Source organism: Centroberyx gerrardi, chromosome 20, assembly GCF_048128805.1.
Source record: "Centroberyx gerrardi isolate f3 chromosome 20, fCenGer3.hap1.cur.20231027, whole genome shotgun sequence".
Taxonomy (NCBI): domain Eukaryota; kingdom Metazoa; phylum Chordata; class Actinopteri; order Beryciformes; family Berycidae; genus Centroberyx; species Centroberyx gerrardi.
The window spans coordinates 13901965-13923368 of NC_136016.1; the positions used below are offsets into that span (position 1 = coordinate 13901965).

Consider the following 21404-nt stretch of genomic DNA (forward strand, 5'->3'; position numbering starts at 1 on the left):
TAATTATACTAACGATTACTGTATTCATTCCAGTGCAACATTAGCAGTTGCACTGGAATGGCAGTTGCTGTGGGAGGGGAAGGTGTTTGTCATTCACTTCTCCCACAGATTTCTACATCTGGTCTGAGAAAACAGCCCATTCAGCCTTAAACCTTTGGGTCTGACCAGAGCCATATAGAGCCATCTCTCTATATGGCTCTGGGTCTGACTAGTCAGTCAGTCAGATCCTGTGGTCAGATCTCAAGTATTCCATTTTTTCTGGGTGCTTTCCCATCTATCAGACATAGCGACGTCACCGTTTCGTCAGCCAATCAGCGCGACAGGCTGCGACCCAAACACGGAAGAAGCAGCACAACATCAACTGCGCAAGTGAAAGTTAAGACCCCTTCACCGTTAACTCCAATGCAGCTTAAACAGTGTTATCCATGTAAACAATTTAAACAATAAGTCTGTAAACATATTAGGCACATCCTCGTTTGTTACAGATGGCTTCCTTATGGATTCGCGTTGCATTGCCGCTGGGCTTTGCGATTTTATCCATCGCTATTGCCATCATTGGACAACTTCAGGGTAGGTGGCCGAAAAGACTGACTTAAACAGTTAAGGCATGACAAAAGTCACACTGTAACGTTAGCCTGGACTGAAGAACAAAGTAATACTTGGCTTAACTGCAGGGTAACGCCTACAGTCTGTGGTTAAGACTGATAAATGTTGACCAACAGCGCCCCCTACTGGCTCAGCAGCTGCAGTGTATTTCTTGTGTAACTGTCTCTTTTTCTGACAGGGATGCCGCCGCCTCTCTCGACCGCCCTCGGTGTGTTTTCTGTGGCCGGGATGGCTCTCATTTGGAGGGAAATAAGCTCAAGGGTGAAAGGAGAAAACCGGACACTAAGCAGCTTGCTAAGCCAGTATTTTGCGGTGAAGGTGGTCGGCTGGTTGGGCAGACGGCAGAGAGCGAAACTTGAAGCCGACACGCTCAATGTAAAGCAAGTTCAGGAGGAGACTCTGCTGGGGCGCCTGCGCAAAAACGCAAACACATGTTATGGAATACAGTATGACTTCAGTTCAATCAAAGGTAAGGAATATAAATTAAACGGTGCTGAATGAAGAATTTCTGACGTGGGCTTGTATAAGTTAGCCCCATGCCTAACTCTACTGCAGTGAAATAACCCTTGTGTATTTTAAAATCAGCATTCATTTGACCCCCAACAAACTGTGATGTAACCTTATGTAAAGGGACTGTCTATAGTCACAGCCTCTATATAACCAGTAACAATATCATTAGAACAAAAAAATCACTATTTCTAGAAGGACTTTGTTCATCTGTGGTACTCAATAGTGCGTTTGCAATGTCCTTATGGTACTTTATGGTATTTTTTTTATTTTCCTATGGCAGGCCTATATAGGATATTACATGTATATGTGTATACGGTAGTTTCATAATAATTCAATGGGGTTTTTTGGGGACAAATATTCACCCAAGGACTGAATATGAATATTCTTTTCTTATTCATTGTCTGGAAACTAAACAATAAGGGAAAGAAAGTAAAAAAGTAAGGTAGCCTATACATTATATCAAAAACACCACAGACCTAAACCAGTTATTTAGTTTACCCATAATGTTTTAAACCATTTCCAGACTTATGGAGAGCCACTGTCACATCCAGCAGCTTATCTGATCAATTGCTGCCTGTCAAAGTAAAGTTTTAGTCAATCATATTGCAAGTCCCATGCCATTCTAAAGGATATTCAAGCTTTTGATCCTATAATATACCCTAGTAGCCTGTATAATATGTAGTATATAATAGTAATATATGTAATATATAATTGCAGCCATCAGATGGGAGCTAGTGAATACTGATTAGGACAACAGGAAGAAAGAAAACACTTAAAATCATCCGTTGAATGGGGCTTATTATTAGCAGTATAAACGTTGTGTGGCACTATTAAAAAAAAAAAATGTCCCTCTGTTATTAATTGCTTCATAGACAACAATAAAGTAAAACATTTGGATGAACAAACAAAAAATGCTAAACAATTAAAACCAGGGTTAAAACAAAAGAATAAGGAAAAAACAACTGGAATAAAAATAAGTAAAAACAATTTATATAAAAGCCTGTCTGTAAAAATGTGATTTAAAGATGTGATTTTAAAGAGGCAGATTTGGTCGTCATCCTGTACTTCAGATTGGTCAGGAGGATTACACCTAGGCTCAGAAGTAATTAAAAGACATAGCTGTGGGTCACAGACACTATAAACACCATGAAGACGGTTTTAATTCATAAACATGAACCTGAAAACCAGCTGTTTACTTCCACACTGACACTGTTTCAGACAGCGACGGCTTCCGGGCACGTCACCCCGTCACCACGTACGAGCACTACCGTGAGCTCATCACGCGCATCGCAGCGGGGGAGGAGAAGGTGATCATCGCTGAGAAGCCTCTGATCCTAGCCATGACCTCCGGGACGTCGGGGCCGAGCGCCATGCTGCTCAGCACCAAGGACACCAACAACGAGTTCTTCCTGCAGGTGAATAATGATGTGTTGGCTGCCTGGTTGCAGCCTCAAGGGTAGAAACGCAGGTTTGTGAGTGACTGGATGGTTGCCAGTTTGAATGTCTTGACCAGATGACAAAGTTTGGGTGGAGGAAGTGCTTTCGGGGTGCCCTTGGGCAAGGCACTTCACCCCCAACTGCTACAGGAGAGCTGCTCAGTGGCTAGTGTTTTGACTGTGTGCGCTTCCCAGCTGGGACTGGGTGTAATTGTATAAAGGTGAAGCAGGACATTGCTGAAAAAGAGCGCAATTGCTGAGTCAAGATTAAAAGTTAAGTAGAAAGTAGCGTTTAAAAGTTAAAAGCTAAGTTTAACATTTTTTTGTTTTTAAAGACAAAAACGGAAGGGACATTCCTTTTGCTTATGTATCTCTATGTATCCATTCTTCTCTGGGGAAAGGGAAAGTGAAGTATGTATGCAATATTTAGGTCAGTGAAGCTGCAATTTATAGGATTGGAGGTATTGAGATAGCTCTAAAATGTTAGTATTTGTCAAGAGATCAGTAGTACATATTATAATATATCCTCAGCATACAGATGAAGATTTGCATTAGACACACTTTGGCCTAAATTATTAATATAAATGGTAAATTGGAGAGGGCCAAGTGTGTGCCAAGGGGCAATCCCTTTAGACAGGTAACCTTTTAGTGTGAAATCATCAAATTGAATGCACCAGACTCAGAATCAGAAAGATAGTTCACAAACCTCCCCACTGCTTGAGTTGATCTTTATAAATGGGGAGACACACTGCTGCTTATTGTTTAAGGTAGCAGCAGAAATGTCATTTACAGCATGACATTTATCGCTTCTGTGTTGTCGTGCATGTAAAATTGTGTCTATCATGGAATATGGATATTCATTTTCACTTATAATTTAGCAAAAAGATCCAGCAGTCAGCAGCAATGACAGAAACAACATGTTCAAACAGACACTCTCTAGAGGCAGTGATGTAAGTAAAATGTACAAACGGCAGCTTTAATGTGTGTGTGTGTGTGTGTGTGTGTGTGTGTGTGTGTGTGTGTGTTTCCCTCAGGGTGTAGCTGTGTGTTTGGATGCCATGCGGCGGGCGTTCCCTGCCAGCGAGAGTCTCCAGCGGACCACCAAGTTCTTCTACATGCCCACTTTCCGCCAGTCAGAGGCCGGCATTCCCATTGGGCCAAACTCCTCCACTCCGGCCTCCTCCCGCCACATGCTCAACCTCTACACCACCCCAGCACCCGCCTTCGAGGTACGGCCAACAAGGTGATTGGTGTGTGTGTCACCTCTTTGTCTCTTTGAACGCCTGACTATAAGCCCACTGCAAAGTATTAAGTGGTTTCTGAACATTATTATTGAGCGTTTTTTTCATTTTCATGCGTAATTTGTTCAATTCTTTTCCATTTCTGAATGATTTGCAGGTGATTTTAATGTCTCCTGTCCCTTCAGGTTCCCAGTGAGAAGGACACACTCTACCTGCATCTCCTCTTTGCTCTGAAAGATCCCAGTGTGGGAACGCTGGAGTCCAACTTTGCCTCCACAGTCTTCTATGCCTTCAGCGCCTTACAGGTACAGCATAGCTTACGTCTTAAATATAATACAGCATGTCGTGAAAACCTCAGAATTTCATTTTTTTTTCTAGTCACTTGAAAGTTTGCATTGTGCTTTTATCAAGTATGTGATCAGGGAAGACAGGGAAAAACTGACATTCTTTTATTAAAAAGAAAGAGGAGCTCTGTGTCTGAAATTCTGAAAATAATCTTGAAAAACCACCCTCTAACTAACCCTCTTTTTTGTGTTAATTAGGTTCCATAACACTAAGGCCCACAAAATCCATTCAAAACCCACTGTATATTTCATAAAATGCATGGTTTTTGTTGATTACTATGTTTGTTTGTAGGAGATGCAAGATTTTCATCCAACAGCAGCGCTATGAAACTCTGTTGGTGATGTTGCAGAAAAATCCTCTACTGTGTTAATCAGAATCAGCTTTATTGGCCAAGTATGTACACATACAAGGAATTTGACTCCGGTTTTTCGTTGCTCTCAGTGTACTTACACAGAATAAATATATAGCTAAAAACAAGGACAACAAAATGAACAGAGGTAAAACCTAAACCTATTTAACTACTATGTACAACGTAAACAACACTAGGGCAGTAGTGCAATGGTGCAGAGTGCAAAGATGCTGGAATAAATATGAGTTGTTGGTGTAACAGGTTACATTATATACATGAGATATTACACATTACATACATTATACACACATTATATACACAAATCAGATATTGTACAGATGATGATGATGGGGGAGGAGGAGCAGGAGGAAATCCCTGGTCTGGGCCTTTCACTCCTGCTTTTGATGGGGGAGGAGGAGTTGTAACCTAAGTTGTAACCTTCACGCTGGCCTGGTTTTGACTGAGTCCCACCAGGACCTTGTCTAGTAAGGTGGAATGAAATCTTAGGGAGGATGCAGCCGTCTGTCAGGTGTCCGTAGACAGAAGAAAAAGCCCTGAAGAGGAACGCTTTCTTTGTCAACTTGTTCGGTGAGCTAAGAATTAGAAAAGTAAGCCTTCCAGCCCGTCACCCTCTATCTGATGTGCTCTCCCTCCTGTAGCGGCGCTGGCAGGAGCTCGTGGAGGATATTGAACGTGGGAAGATAAGCGACGCTCTGGATCTGGAGCCGGAGGTGAGGGCCAGGCTGGAGGCTCTGATGAAGCCAGACCCAGGGAGGGCCGCCCAGCTGCGGGCCCACTTCCAGGAGGGCTTCCGGGGCATCGCCAAGCGGCTGTGGCCCCGCCTCCACCTGGTGCTGGCCGTCGACTCGGGCTCCAATCAGATCTATGGGGAAATGCTGAGGGAGAACTACTGCCAAGGAGTGCCTTTCTACTCGCCCTTCTACGCTGCTACTGAAGGTAGGAACCTGCGTGTGACGACATCGGCTTTAGTTTCCTCAGCTTAAACTGAACTATTTCAAAATATTTTGATAACAACAAAAATTTTAAAACTGATGTGGGAAAAATAAAAGCGGGGTGTGTATCTGTGTGTGTGTGTATGTGTGTGTGTGTGTGTGTGTGTGTGTGTATGCCCAGATGTGTATACAGATGAAGATTTGCATTAGAAAGATTTTGGTCTAAATTGTTAACCCAGGGAAAATTGAGTGCACCAGACTCTATCAGAAAGATAGTTTTAAAAAAAGAAACATTGCTTGAGTTGAGCTCTATAAATAGGGAGCCCTCTATTTCATATGGATGAATATCTGTACAATCTCCATCCACATCCAATCGGTATTTCTGGCCTGATGATTTCTCTTTGCCACTGAGCAGCTCCACTGGAGAAGTGAATTGCTTTGCACAAGTCTGTCTTGAAAGTAGTTACTGAAGGAAGGGAGAGCATCTCTTCCACTGTACAAATGATTAGGATAGTCATTCTTATACATTCTCTCATCGTGATAACATCTAGTGAGTGAAATCAAAATAAAGTCAAAATATTCCCCATGTTGCTGGGGCCCCCATGGGACCCCCTCAAGGACCCCTGGAGATTCCTGGACCCCACTTTGGGAACCACTGTGCTATATTTGGCAACATTTGATTTAACAGTGCGTACGGGCCCCTGCAGGTCTGATCGGGGTGAACCTGTGGCCTGAGGAGCTCTCCAGACGCTACCTGCTGTGTCCCCGCTCCATGTTCTGCGAGTTCCTGCCTGAAAGCAGCCTGGATGAGGAGCAGCCGCACACTCTGCTCATGGGGGAGGTGAAGGAGGGACACAGCTATGAGCTGGTCATCACCAACGCCTCAGGACTCTTCAGGTCTGACTCATTTCCAACCAAAAAGGGATGTAAAGATGAATGAAATTGCTAGGGACCGATTTTTGCAGTTTCATATCAATATTTTGGGGAAGAAAATCAACAATATCCAAAATACCTGCCAGTATCGTTTTGGTGATGAATGAAATATAGACCTAATTTACAGACCACATATTCTAGTAATCTTAATATGGCTGTGGAAGAGTGATTGAGACAAGCCATGCTGACCCCAAAAATTATTTTATTTACTGAAAGTCACTGTTTTTGCATAGAGTTCTCTTATTTTTCGAAGGTCTGTGTAATTGTGAAATTAATGTTGTGTGGTTATGCAAAAATACCAATTTTGTGGTGCATTATCAGAGAATATATGGCGATACAAATACATGTCTGTGAAAAGCTAATAATAGCGGTGCACTGAAATATCAGACTCTATTATAGTGCTGACTCTCAGTGGCTTCATTCACATTGTTCCCAGTGTGTTCCAGTAAAGACAGATCTGTGTGATTTTGCTCGTCTGGGGGTACGATTTTACCGTCCCAGACAAAATTTTCATGTCACGGGCAAATTCTTTGGTTGTGGCAACGATGGTCGCAATCTTGGGTCGTTCAGTGTGACATGGATGGGAATGGTTGATTAAATGCCCCTTCTTCAAGTTCTAGACTTGGTAGCACACTGTCGAGACAGAACGAGCTGCGTCTCGCACAGTCTGACAACGCTGATATCAAGATTTGTGCTTGGGTTCCTTCACACTATCTGATATGCAATAAACATAAAAGACAATCAGAACTGCACAGCCTGCAGGGGGTTTAACCAGAGAGTGGTGCACAGCAGACATAACAACTTTACAAACTCCAGGTACTTTGTCAGTTATATTGGACAATTGCATAAATGACACTAGTGTTTGTTGTGTTACAGATACCGAATTGGAGATATTGTGAAAGTAGTCGGCTTCCACAATCAGTGTCCAATTGTAGAGTTTCAGTACAGGTACAGTATGACACAGATGCACGTGTTTTTCTGCATACATGTGTGTGCATATAATCTCATCTCGTCAATGTTGTGTGTATATCTCCCTGTTTTCCTGTCTGCCCATGTGAATGTCAAACCAATTTCTCCTCCCAGGCGGGGCCAGATGTTAAGTGTTCGAGGGGAGAAAGTGTCTGAGATGCTGTTCCTCGGGGCTCTGAGGAAAGCGGTTGCCCAGTGGCCCGGAGCTCACCTGGTCGACTACTGCTGTGCCGAGAGCGGCATCATGGGTACGGGCTCTCTCTAACTTTAATTTGTCCAAGGTTTACAGCTTGTAGCCCTGAGTCATAGCAGAATTTGGAATCCTTGCCTGTGACAGATTGAACTCGGTGAGTCGAGCGAGCAAGTATTTTCATTTGGATGCTGTGTGACTCATGTCTGAATGGTTGGTAGGGTACATTTTGTGCCATAATGAATCTTAACTTACCGTGGTATTGCAGGAGATTCGATAGGCGGCTCTGACCCTCACTACCAGGTGTTTGTGGAGCTGAAAGGAGTGAGGAACCTCACAGAGGAGCAGCGATATAAGGTAAGAGAAACCTAGCAAGCACTTGTTCTTTTTCTTGGATCAATTAATCCACAAAGGGTGGGATTGTGTCTTGTAGAAAATGACGGTTTGAAGCCATGTAATGAATGAGAAAATTGTTTTTTATTGTTCTCCCCTTCCTCCCCTCCAGCTGGACGTTTGTCTCCAGCAGGACTCGGCTGTCTACAAGTCCTTCCGTATCAAAGGCAGCATCGGACCAATGAGGGTGCAGCTGGTGGCGGAGGGCGCGTTCAAGGAACTTCGCAAACAAATGCTGGCCTTCTCCAGCACCTCAGCCAACACCTTCAAAATGCACCGCGTGCTGCGCAGGAAAGAATATGCTGACTTCCTCTTGGGAAAAACCGTTTCCTGAAAGCCAGATGAAGGGCATTGTGGGAAATGAGACGATGCTTGTGCACTCTGACTGTGATGAGCGCTGACTGACTGTAATGAGACACACTCAAAGTATCTCCAGTTTTTTACAAGCTACTCATGGGTACAAGATTGATGAATCATGTGTTTGGACACTTTCATACTCCAAATCATGACATTGTTGATTTTTGACAATAAGTGTACAATAAAAATGTACATTATAATGTTGTCAAAACAATCAACAGTATATGCCATGGACTCTGCTCTGACTCTGGTCATCTAGATTAATGATGACTGAAAACCTTTTATTTTATTTTTTCTTTACCATAATCATAACGTTTATGTCTGTCATTGATGCGGCTTTTCTTGGCCAGGTCCCTCAATGAGGCTTTCCTGGTCAAATAATGGTTAAATAAATAAATAAACATAATTTTGCTGAAGGTAGGCTGTGCTGAAATCTATTAAAATATTAGTTTTGCTTAATGACATGTTCTCTCAAGATCTTCTCTGGCTTCCAGCAGAATCACAGTTACACCAACACCGTACTTGCTGTGCCTGCGTTCACTCTTTTCCATCTGACTGACCTTCCTATGTACTGTACCAGCGCCAGGAGCTTATCATCGGACCACTAGAGGGTGCTAGTCCTACATGAAAGACATGTAGCTGCCACTGCAGGTGGGTTCCTCAGTTGGCATAGACCCAGGTAAGTATTCACTGCTTATTCATCTTATTAATGAATGGTCTCCCTTCCCTTCCATGAGTTAAGAGAGTGGATTATTGGTAAATAACGTAACTGTCACTGTCATGGATCTGAAGTATCGGCTTCTCATTATGTGTCAATCCAGCACACATGAAACCAGAGGCAAGTCAGCATAACAGTGTAAAGACAGTAAAGAAGTCATTTGTAGCTGCAATGATCCAATGCATCTTTTCCTCTAAGTCAAAGAGAGTGGTAACTTTAAATTATTCACAAACTGCAACATCAGTATTTTATGAGATATTTTATGTTGCCCAAATTGCAGTCTTGGTCATGGACTCTGAATAAGCAGCTGAATAAGCTCTCGTTAGAGTTGGCCCACTCCGAACATCTATTACACTGGTGTGTTGTCGCATGGCATCCTTCTCTCCTGCAGGTCTCTCCGTTCACAAAGTGGGCTAATATTTTTAGTAACGTCCCATTTCAGCAGAGATTTGACACTGCTCTCTGCGCTTTTATTTTGGCTTCATGGTGTGATTAGAGCAAAACAGGGGAGAAATGAAAAGAGCTAAATTTACCTCACAAAAGCACACACCAAATGGCCTTTCACAAGATGGTGACTCTGAGGTGCATTAGCTGAGATGGTGTTTTCTTCCCTGAAACCTAAACTAAAAGCATTTTCAGCCTGCAATTACCTGAAGATGTGAAATAGGTGAGTCTCCTGCCTCGTCTTCCTCATGTTCCCCAGCACATTAAAGGTTACACAAGCAGAGGGGTTATTGATGACTTAGAGATTAGACCGGACCAAGGGTTCAAGCCCTCATGTCAGCAAGCATTCGCCCTGCAGAAGTGTCCTTGAGCAAAACGACCACCAGTGCCAACCTTGTATTGTTTTCCATGTCCTTAGCTGTTGCTGAATTTTAACAAACAGGGAATTTTTGAGCCATAAACAAACTCAAACCATCGCCTTCACTCAATGGTGATAGATGATGATGATGCTATTTGTCCTGTTCTTTTACCCATGCAAATGAGTAATATTAGTTTATATTATTCTTTTTCTGGGCTTCAGGGTCTTTCATGAATGAAGTAATTCCAAGTACAGGACAGGATAAAGATAACCAGAATTGTTCAGTTAAAGCTGTATCAGTTTTGAAAAAAGAAATGTGATGTAAAATCTTTGGGGGGCTGGAGAAAAACTGGTTGATTTTCTTAATGATGGCGCTCTATTTTTATCATTGTAAAATGCATTATAAATGTTTTTGTTGAAGTAGAACTCAATTCTTTTCCATGACAGTATTTTTGAGAAATCCCCAAACATGTTTCCTATTGAAATTCTTTTATTCATAATATTTGTTGTTATTTTTATTCATTCAGCATGAATTGGAACTTCTATGTGTGGGTTTTGTGAGATAGAGTCTGTATCTGCGTCTTGATCCTCACGTGCTTTGCGGATTTACACACACACATAAACACTGAGAGCTCGTGATCACATCTGCCCCAGCCCGCTAGTTCATTCAATGTAAACAACAGAGATTTGAGAATGGCAGTCATGATTTCTCAATGGCTTTGCCGAGGAAAGGAGGATATATTTAGTCGAGGGCAGGGCCACAGATCCCAGTAATGTTGCATGTTGAATGATGCTGGCTGCACAGCTTATCTATCATCACTTCCGAGTTTAAATCGGGATTATGGCCAGTTCCTTTCAAATCCAGGTTGTGGTTTTCATTGAAATTCAAAACGTTAAATAGTTTTCTTGCCAAACAATTGATCAAACTTGTATATTCAAGGCTTTAAACTGACTGAAACCCCTCAAGTGTCCCCTTAAGTAGGTTCAAAGTTCAGAAAAACAATTTGTCTGGTCCAGGTATGATAGACTCAGAGGAGTTATCCATTCATTTAACATTAATCTCAAATCCTATTTCACTTTATTAGGGTAAACACCAGCTGCACCGGCAGACCTATGAATTGTGGGAAGTGTGTTTGGGATAATTACACCTGGTCGGCTGTACGTCACTCTGTGGTATGAGACCAGCGAGCAGATAGTGAGCATGTTTAATGGATTGGCCTCTTTATTAGTGATAAGCAGAGATGGATGAACTACAAGGAGGAAGGACAATGAGAGCCCATTAAAAATGGATGGCAGTGAAGGGCCGCCAGGGCTTGAATAGGATCTGAGAGGGAGAACAATACTCTCTTACAGTCTGCTAGCCAGTCCTTTACTTTCACTGGTTCTCTTTTTCCCCTCTTTTTCTGCAAATGTAGCTCACCTGTACTACCTAGTGGATGGTTTAAGTGTGCATCTGAATGATCAACCCACAAAGCGTCTTCCTATTAAACCAAGAAAGAATTAACCTGAACATCTTGCTGTTGTCACTAGTTTTCTTATTTTTTACCCATTACCCATATTTTTTATTTTTTTTTTATTTCCCTTAACCTGATCTTAAAAGATTGAGACTGTGTCCTTTACCACTTCCTTAACCTGGTTCACCTCAGACATCAACAATTCAAACAAACAGATTGCTGCCTGCAGCATCAAACTAAGAAGAGCGAACTTACTGTTCACACCGAAGCTCACAAACTTCCCTTTTCTGCTTAAGGAGACGCCCACACTGCTGCTGAGTCTGCTTAACTTTTCTAACATCAACGCCCCCACTAGGAACTCTCACATATACTGCTCTCATTCTTTTTTTAACTTAACTTTCACTAAGCATAATGTTGGACTTAATGGTCTGGGAAATACAGTATATCTATCTATCTATATATATATATACTGTATATATATATAGGTTTAAATAATCTTCTTTTTTGGCATTTTGCAAAGGCAACAGAATACAGCGAGACAGAAAAGATTCCACATTCAAACCCAGGAACATGTTACAGGTTACAGGTACATGTCATGTTCCTTAGCTAACTGAGCCACTAGCATATCATAGGATATAATAGAGCAAATATCATACTAATCCCTATCTGGAGCTGGGTATTGACGTGTGTACAATCATTCAGTATTAAAATTAGTTTTGAAGGAATAAGTGAGACAATGAATGCATGGATTTCAAAGCATTTTGGTGTATTGAAAGATATCAAAAGACTTCAAAATGATCGATTCTTATACTGGCGTCTCAGGTTTTCTTCTAGCTTCTGGGAATTTCTATACAACCTCAAGGCTATTGTTTGTTCCATCCTCTACTTCAAGCCCCACATTAATCACAATGTCAAAAGACAATTCTGCCATTCTGCAAAACTAGGACCCGTCCTACTGCTGAAAACCTTTTGTCGCCCACTTTCACATCCATCCTCAATAGAATCTTGCAACTCAGTCCTCTTATTATATATTATTTAATACTAATAAGACCACTGTGAATACTGCTACTACTATTAATAATAATAATAATAATAATAATAATAATATGATACTTTATTGATCCCTTTAGGAAAGCATTTTTCCTCTGGTGATTACTATAACATCTAATGATGTAATAATATTGACCACAGTTGTTTTTTGTCTGATCTATTTTTATAAAAACTGAGAGAATGACTTGGAGGAAAACAATCCTCTCTGTTTCTGTTAAGCAGATTCACTATCTAGAGGTACTTTCCCTGTCTGCTAAGCTGTGTAGTCTGCCTGGGTCAAAGTGAATTAAGACGCAACGTTACTTTGGTGTGTTCAGCATCAAGTCCTCACGAAAAACATCTCCTGGCTTATCCTTTTAATCCGCTCTTAGCGGCTTTCATCCCAGAGTCTTAATTCTCTCATAAGGATAGGGGCTGGGAGGGTGAATAGGGAACAGTTTCGTCCAGAAAGGCTGAATGAAGTTCGAAACACATACTCTAGGAATGGCTTTTTAGGACCATGCGTCTCAGCTGCAGCAGCTCCTTCTCCGTATTAGAAACACTTGCTCGAGAAAAAATAAAGTGTCTGAAATGTGTCTGACAGCCAGTAGCTGTGTTAGATTGCAATGTGAAACAGTAATTATCCAAGGTACTGCATATATTACTGCATAGGCTTACTATTACGCAAGGTAGATATGTACAAAACTCAGACCGCATGCATTTTTCTTTTTTCCCCACTTTCAGAATGCCCCTTGAATCAGATTCCCTTCACTATCACTAGAACACAATAGAACACAGTCAACCTGAATACAATAGCCTGCATTGATCGACAAACAGGTAATCCATCTTTCCTTGATTAGCAGACATGCACACAAAAACCATGCGCTGATAGTAGCACCATGGGGTGTAATCGTGCTGTCAGCTGCTCCAAAAGCATCCCCTGCCTTCCGTCTCTGCCCGCTCTGTCCCTCCCTCCTTTCTCCCCTCACCCGCTCTCTCTCTCTCTCCCTCCCTCTATCCCCCCCAGATGAAAACAGGTTTCTATAGAGAATGCCAGTGTGTGAAACCCAAGAATCTCATTGGCTGAGATATCACAGGACTGGATGGGAGCGGGGAGAGAGACAGAGAGAGAGAGAGAGAGAGAGGGAGTGTGAGTAGAGAGGAGGGGAACAAGCCATAGTGAGAAAGCTTAAGAAGATGTAACTAGTCTGCAACAGCCACAGCATCCTGGCAGAACACAGAGCTAGGGAGACGAGAGGTGTGGAGACATGCAGTGTCATTTTTGTCCTGCAGATTTTTGGTCCCGTGATGAATGGAAAGCACAATGGACTTAAAGGATAACTTCCTCCACGGCATTGGAATGATCTTTCCAGTTGAAGAGCGCCGACAAGCAACAGCTGGGCAGACATAGCTGAAGGTCTGTGGATCTCAGCATCTCCTGGACTTGATCCCTCTTTACTGACTGAGCAACTGTTGATGACTGCTACCCTTTATTTGCTCTACTGCCTTCCTAGGGTGCGGTATTGGGAGAGGCATTGCTTGGAGAAGGGTGGCTGCTTTTAGATGTGTGACCGCCCGCCCGGTACTGGACAGTCCCCTGCACCCCCTGAGAGCCCCAGGAAGCCCCCTAGGGATGGTGTGACCTCCAGCCAGCTGTTGGCTGTCTCAGATCTGGGTCAAGATGCCCGTGATGAAGGGCCTCCTGGCCCCCCAGAACACCTTTCTGGACACCATCGCTACTCGCTTTGATGGCACCCGTAAGTACACTGGAATAGATGCACACTGGCAAACACACACTAGATGAATTGCTGTGGCGCCAAACTGAAAATGTGTAGTTCTTCACCACTGTCTGCCTTATTGTACTACCTTATGTACATTATGGTCATGTAGCAATAATCCATAGTAAAAGTAGCACTGTGGCCATATTATTGATCTAAACATGCTTGAATAGCATGTTTTGTTTATAACACATAAAACATGATACTGTACTTTCAACAAAAAACTCAATCGATAAAGCTTTTTGACACCTAAAGGGTGACTGTCATTACATGAAATAGGAAAGACCAGTTGGCTGCAACATGCTTGTTGTTTTCATCATGAGAGAGCCACTGTTCAAGCATTAGGGCAGACTTCTGCCAGAATAAAAATTAATCCGATACGTCTTTTCATCACCTGTGTGAACTTGGATATGAGCAAGCCATATCTATTCTCAGGTCATTTGGTCTGGTCCCTCTGTACCTGCACCAAAAAAAGACCATGATGCTGCCTGATTAAAGTCTGTGGTGACTTTGTAGCTGGTGACATTGGGATGTAGGGAAAGTTTGTTAACCTTGATCGCACTTTTTCACATTTTAAAATAAGGCGGGACTGGAAAATTGACCTTCAGAAATCATCTTGTCTTTCCACATTTGGAAAAGTAGTTTGCTCTAAACTAGTCAGTGCAGCCATTAGGCAGCGCTGCCATTTCTGCATGGCTTGTGTCTCTTGTTTTGTACCTTGTTCCACCTCAGGGGAGGTTGTGGCTCGTTGTAAACAAATACCATGGGACGTCTGTGTTTGTTCGCTTGTCGATTCAGCCCATCTTTTTCCTCTGCCCGTCGTAGCAGCCTGAATGAAAGTCTGTCTCGCAATTATTTTCCTAGCTGGGCCGGAGTTCAAATGTGCCACAGTCATTGGGAAGTAAACATTATAGTAAAGTGGGTGACATTACTGTGTAATTGATGTGTAGGCTATGTAATTATAGCTTTGTCACTCGTGAGTCAGTCACTCTAATGAGGTCTTAGAGGATCTCTCATGAGCTTAAAGCACACCGACATATTGCTGATGAGGGATTGTTTTCATGTTCAGCCATGAATTGATTTAGAAAATAAAATCATCCTGGAGGCAAATTAAAGGCACAGCTTTGAACTCAACTGGTTTTGCCATAATGCTGACTGCTGTTGGAAATATACATTAAGGGGTACATGAGATGAGAATATACACACATAGAGATGACATGGGTAGCACACAGTTCAGCTGGAGGACCCGAGTTCATGCCCCCATGTGGGTAATCATCCGCCCTGCTGAAGTGTCCTAGAGCAAGACTCTGAATCCCTGCCAACTCCAGGAGCGCTGCACTCCAGCTGACCCTGACCTCTGACCTCCCTGTGGAGGGGACCTGGCGGAAAGAAAATTTCCCTACGGGGATCAATGAAGTATAACACCTCTAATGTCTTTTCTAATGTCTAATGCCATTTCTCATAGAATAACATGAGACTATAGAGCCTATTGTTTTCTCAGAACAGTAGTCTACCAGTAGGCAATATGCATTAATCAAAGTCCCTGCAAACAGTAGGACTGCATCCTAAATCTGCCATTTTAATGTTATAGATTCATCCTTCTTCTATTGTTCTGTTTCTTTATCGCTGTTGGCCCTTTCCTTTGTTCAGTCGTGCTAATCCTATGTACATTCTTGTGTCCATGAAGCTATGAAATGCCACAGCTATGAGCGTCGGTCGTTCTTCTTCATACTCCAGATGTTGCCGCATCAAAACCTTTATACTCCGCAAACAAAGACCTGCAGCACCGATACACAGCTCTGGACTGGACAAATGAGTCCACAGCCACCACTTTGCCACAGATTTACAACACTTCCACAAACAATTTTACTTTTCCAACATTTATGATGACAGCATTTTATCTGCTTTACTTCACACAATGCAATGGGAGTTCCGCAGCAGGTTGCCGAGGCTTTCTCCAACATGCCTGTGAACAAATGTCCAAATGAAGCCAAGTCAGAACAACAGGTCTAGATGAAAACTTGCTGGCAGCAGCACGATACATGCCTTTGAAAGTGCGTGCCAGTTTTGCCACTTCCAAACCAGTTTCAAAGCCACCATAAGGCTGAAGCTCCTTGAAGAGTGGCAGGCTGCCCACAGCTCAAAATAGCTTCCTTCCTGTTGCCCGGGAGACAGGGTCCCGCCACTTGTCATGGACGATGCTCGATGCTTAAGAAAAGATGGTCCGCAAAAGAGGAAACACTTTAACTTGCTGCGCCATGCCTTCCAATCAAGGACTTTTCAGAGTGCAGCTGCTCTCTTGTTTGGAAAGGCAAGTCTTTAAACAAGAGGCGCAGCAGGTTCTGCAGCTGAGCTTCCCTTCTCAGCATCACCTCCACCTGTCTGTTTTCACCTGGTGCAGCTGAAGGTGGCACCGTTTTCCTTTTTTGTCTAAATCATTTTTCTATATCCCTGAACAGTCCTAAAGCATTTTATAAGATATTTGTTGAATTCTTTGTCCAAGCTTCTTTAAAAATAGAAATGCCTCCAGGTCCAAGACCTGAATTTGAAGCGTCAAACCAGCCAGACATACTTGGCTCTGCAAAACCATGAAAACGCGGCCCTGTCCCTCGTAGGTGGTAGTCTGTTCTTAGACATCTTAGACACTGTGTATGATTTTGCTCATTTTTAAAAGATCAAGTCCAAATAAAAATCTCTTACATATAACTCTTGCATATAAAAAAACATTTTGAGAAGCTCATAATCACAGTTGTCTGCCATGTTAATTCAATTTTAGGCCTTAAAGCCGCAACCCAGAATGAATTATGCCATATAAGTTTTAGGTATATTCACACACATTGACTTGTACCTGGAAAATACATCATAACCCATCATATTGGAACTCAGGTTTGAGTTAAGTACAAGCTACAGACAAAACAAATATGAACTAACATTTTGCAGCCTCATACAAAGTACATGAAAATACATGTTGATGCTTAACTGTGGTTCAGACAATCAATCTCACAGTGAAAAATGTTTCCAATTCAATTTAAGAGGAGGAAATTAAACCCAGGAAAATACTGTCAGAAATTTATATTATTGCCATTGCAACCTAGCCGCTGCCTAGACTTCCATTTACATTAAATGCACTTCAACTCAGACAATTATGTGGACATCATTATCCTATTACATTTATTTCCCAGCGTGTTCACAAAATTACTCAGATTGCTTCCACTATGCAAGGCTAGACTACACTACACTGGTGGTGCTAAGCATAAATAGATGTCTAACTTTGCTAGGCTTAATAATAATAAAGCTCATTTGGGTGTAAAAACCACAAAATCTGTCTCCCAGTCATTATCTTTTATGCAGCTCCAGATTCCACATTGTTAGAGTCTTATTTCTCTGGTTTCTGGCTTTGTTCAGAAATATTGATTGGACTGTACTAGACTGTAGGAATAACATTTATGAATGCTGAGTGCAACAGTATTTTTAAGCCTACAGTTCCTTGTTGGAGAAAATGACTACTACACTACCAGTGAGCGGGATGTCAGAGCAGGTTAAGTCAGTAACCTTTGGCATGGCACAGTACTGTATTTGGCTCATAGCAATGTCAGCATTCCTGCCGCCCGAAGGAATTGTGTAATTGTACAGAATGGTGTGCGTGCGTGTGTGTGCGTGCGTGTGTGTGTGTGTGTGTGTGCGTGCCTGTGTGTGTATTTGAGTGCATAAACACAGCGCTTCATGGCTGTGTTTGTCATAGCTTTGATTGTATGTTTTTATTTGCCATTGTGTCTGTGTGTGTACATGTTAGTATGTTAATTTTAGTTTGTTTTACTGTGTGTGTTTTCTTGTGTGTATGTGTGTTTTACAGTATGTGTGCGTGAGTATGTGTGTGTGTGTTTGTGATTGATCCCCAAAGGGAAATAGTCAGAGGTCAGAGGTCGGGGGTCAGCTGCAGAGCAGCGGCCCTGGAGCTGGCAGGGAGTCTGTGTTTTGCTCGAAGGCACTTCAGCAGGGCGGATGTTTGCTGTCACAAGGGCTTAAACCTGGACCTCCCAGTTGAAGGATGATCTCCCTGCTTGCTACCCCGCCGCGGCGCCTGCTGTGTGTGTGCGTACGTGGACGTGTGAGTGTGTCATGTGTGTGTCCCCTTCCCCCAGCTCCCTAACACGACCTCCCCAGCAGCGTTTCACAGTGACAGCAGCACTCGCCCGGTGGGGCAGCGTAACCACAGGGCAGCTGCAGGGAGAGATAAGAGCCGGGTTTATTTTCTCCCTACACACTTTTCAGTCGAAAAAAGGCGACCGAGGAACCAAAAGGGGGAAAGGGTGAGGAGCGGCAGATTGAACCTTACGGAGCTCATTGTTAACCAGCTGATGAATGGGTCTAAATAGGCAGCTGCAAAGGCCAGAACAGAGGAGCAGCCCACTGACAGAAAGCCAGTGGACAGCTGTGTGGTTTACTCCTGTTGCTTCTTTGAGGCTTGGAGGGGACATATCACTGTACTTGCTATTTAGTTTTCAAGGTACATGCTAGTTTTTGATGAGGTGATTTCATTGGTTTGGCATTAACAAAGAGCATTGACGTTGATTTTATGATTCAGATCACTAAATCACAGATATGACCTGGAAATGGTCATTTTTTTGGTCCAGATCTCTTCCCAGTGTCTCATTCTGAAGTCTAGAAAATGGTCTTGTTCTGAACGGTCTGTTTGACCACAATTGATTGATTATCACAATATGAGTGATTGATGATCCCTACTGAATCACTCATGATGATCCCTCACTGTATCACCTGTTCCCAGCAAGTCCACAACATTTATTTGAAATGTCACAATCACTGCCCCAATTACATGTTGAAGCAGTCATCTCCACACCGCCCGGTGGTAATTAGTTGGTGAGACAATGGCCTAAGCTCATGGGCTTCGACTTTCACTTCTACGCTGCCTTCCCCCACAAGAGGACCTTTGCGACATGGACATGATGCAGGCTGTTTGTTGTTAGCATTAGCATGTAGCATCAGCATACCAGATTACTGTTGTAGCTAGTCAGCACAGATGTGCAATTAAAGAAGCAGGCGCAGTGGAGCGGCCACTCGAAGCAAAATCCCTGAGAGGATTAGGGCCTAAGAATTGAAGCATTGTTACAATCACACACACACACACATACACACACACACACAAAACTATTTACCAAGTGAAGAGGATCCATGTGGGCGTTGTGTTGCCTGTTTACATATCAGTTATTAGACAAGAACTAAGTTAGCTATTGTAGAGACTGAAGTGAGTGAGTGGCATCCTCTTTCCCATAGCCTTGGATGGTGTTTTTCTTAGAGTGCCGTCTTAATGGACAGGTTTTGGGCTGCAGGAGCGTAAATGACCAGCTCAGAAACAAGACTTCCATTTGCACAGCCAGGCAAACCTGCAAAACAAGACAGACACCTGCTTTTATGTCATTGAATAGGCCTTCTTGCAAGCATTGATATGTTACAATGAAGTGACTTGAATTCTCTGAATTTGAAAATGAAAAAAACATCATCATTTGAACAAAACATACATTTTTGGATGAATGAAGATTGAAACATCGACTGTTGCTCCTGACTAGAATAAAACAACAATGAATCATGCAGACAATGAATAGTCTATTCCCCAGTGTGGAGCAGTACAGTCTGCACAGCTCCATACATGGCATAAAAGTTTTTTTGTGGTAACGCGTTGGTGTTGATATATACAGTACCTACAAAGTGATTTATGACTACACCTGCCCTTGACCTATTTGAGGGACCGATTTAGGGATGCTGAGTAGAGATGTGTCTATTCTTAGGTAAATATTACGTAAACCAGAGATGAATGCAGTTGCTCTCCAGCACTTGCTGGCTCACTGAGTTAACTTGAGGTGTTAGGGATTTATACAACATGAAAAAGAGGGCATGCTTCTTTACGGCAGGATAGGCTATCACATCCTTTTCTGCTATTGTTTCTAGGACAATTTCCCAAATGTGAATGGCCTGATATTGCTTGTAAGATCCTTTCCAGAGCAGTTTGTCTTCACAGCTGTTCATAGCGTCAAAAATGACAAAAGGCGAAAGTCATCCATCCCTCTTTATAAAACCCACTTTCACAAAGATCTGTAGCAGACTGTGGAGCAAAATCTTGAAGTTTGTCCATGTTTAAGTCTGGGGAGCAACTTGCAAGGAACAGTACAAAGCCTCCATTGACTGCTGTTGTGTGGTGATGGATCTGACTGATGCCTGTCTCTTCCTATAATTGCACGGTGACGGTTTTGTTGCCGCTCAGTGCAGACGCGTGAAAGGTTGTCACCGCTCAGAAAAGACATCCCCCGTGGTCTGCTTTCTGTTGAGTGCAGCCAATTAAAGTGCTAGATTGTGGAAAACGTGGCAGCAGCTGCTTAATGCTCCTCCGGCTCGCTCCCCGTGGAATCAGTAGCTTCAGACCGGTCTGTCTGCTTGTGTGCCGCCTCTCTCCCTGACATTCAACAAAACTGGAGTCTGATGTGTTCACTTAAGCTACTGACAAGTAGTCAATTACTGTGGGGCATTGTGTTGTGACTTTGGTAAACGAATTTAAAGAATAAGCTAATATCCACAAATTATGTAAAGTTATGCAAATATGTAAGTACATATCATCCAGTAGACTGATAGATGTGAGGCGGCTTTTATCCACCTGTTGTAGAATGCATGCTGCCTCTGGCTGAGGGTCTGTTATGTCCCATGTATCAACTATTACAAAATAAATAAAGTTAATAAAGATACAGTGTTGCCCTCTGTGGAAGTCTAATATTCAGTTTCTATCTTGCATTAGTACTGCAGGGTGTGCAGCTGCTTATTGTTTTTTGAAATGTTAAGAAGAAGAACTGAACAGGCTTTGCTTTTGTAATGCATTGTAATGCAGAACTTGTACCACTCAAACAACTGGGTGCTAGTGCCTTCTGGCAGATAAAAAGCAGAATTGTTCCAAATTATTTCTGTCTAAATATTTCTGTCTAACAGAGAAGCTACACTGCAGCAAGCACTTGCTGTAGCTTATCAAGCTCACATTAAAATTAGGACATCTACAATGACAATGGCTACAATGCCATCCGGCAGCCAAGGGGAAAGTGAAAATTGCATCAGCATATTTAAATTTAGGGTCGAAATGCAGCTATCACCAGTATAATGTATGTATGAAGGGATTCAGAATAAATGGATGGCCTGGGGGCATCAGACAGAACATGTGGCTTCTGCAACCTGGAGCTTTTGGGATGTGATCCCAGAACAAAGGGCCGGTGCTGCTGGATGTCCTGTCCAGCCATAACTAAACAAAATGAGAAGGAATCTTCTGGCAGGAATAGATTCTATAGA

At 42.6% G+C, this 21404-nt stretch overlaps 2 protein-coding genes across 2 annotated transcripts in view; both read left to right on the forward strand.

The window, feature by feature from the left end:
* The first annotated feature begins 358 nt into the window (after nt 1–358).
* Nucleotides 359–8698, forward strand: ghdc (GH3 domain containing). The gene is made up of 11 exons (XM_071907621.2): nt 359–570; nt 785–1075; nt 2335–2531; nt 3587–3781; nt 3979–4098; nt 5147–5444; nt 6148–6337; nt 7250–7321; nt 7457–7590; nt 7801–7889; nt 8038–8698. The coding sequence occupies exons 1-11, from the start codon at nt 486–488 to the stop codon at nt 8257–8259; spliced, it is 1893 nt and encodes a 630-aa protein (XP_071763722.2). The 5' UTR covers nt 359–485; the 3' UTR covers nt 8260–8698.
* A 5268-nt stretch (nt 8699–13966) lies between these two features.
* The window catches only part of kcnh4b (potassium voltage-gated channel, subfamily H (eag-related), member 4b), a 37640-nt gene continuing 30202 nt past the window's right edge, over nt 13967–21404 (forward strand). Inside the window, exon 1 of the mRNA XM_078290666.1 lies at nt 13967–14042. Coding sequence (XP_078146792.1) covers nt 13967–14042 — 76 coding nt within the window. The remainder of the gene's footprint in view (nt 14043–21404) is intronic.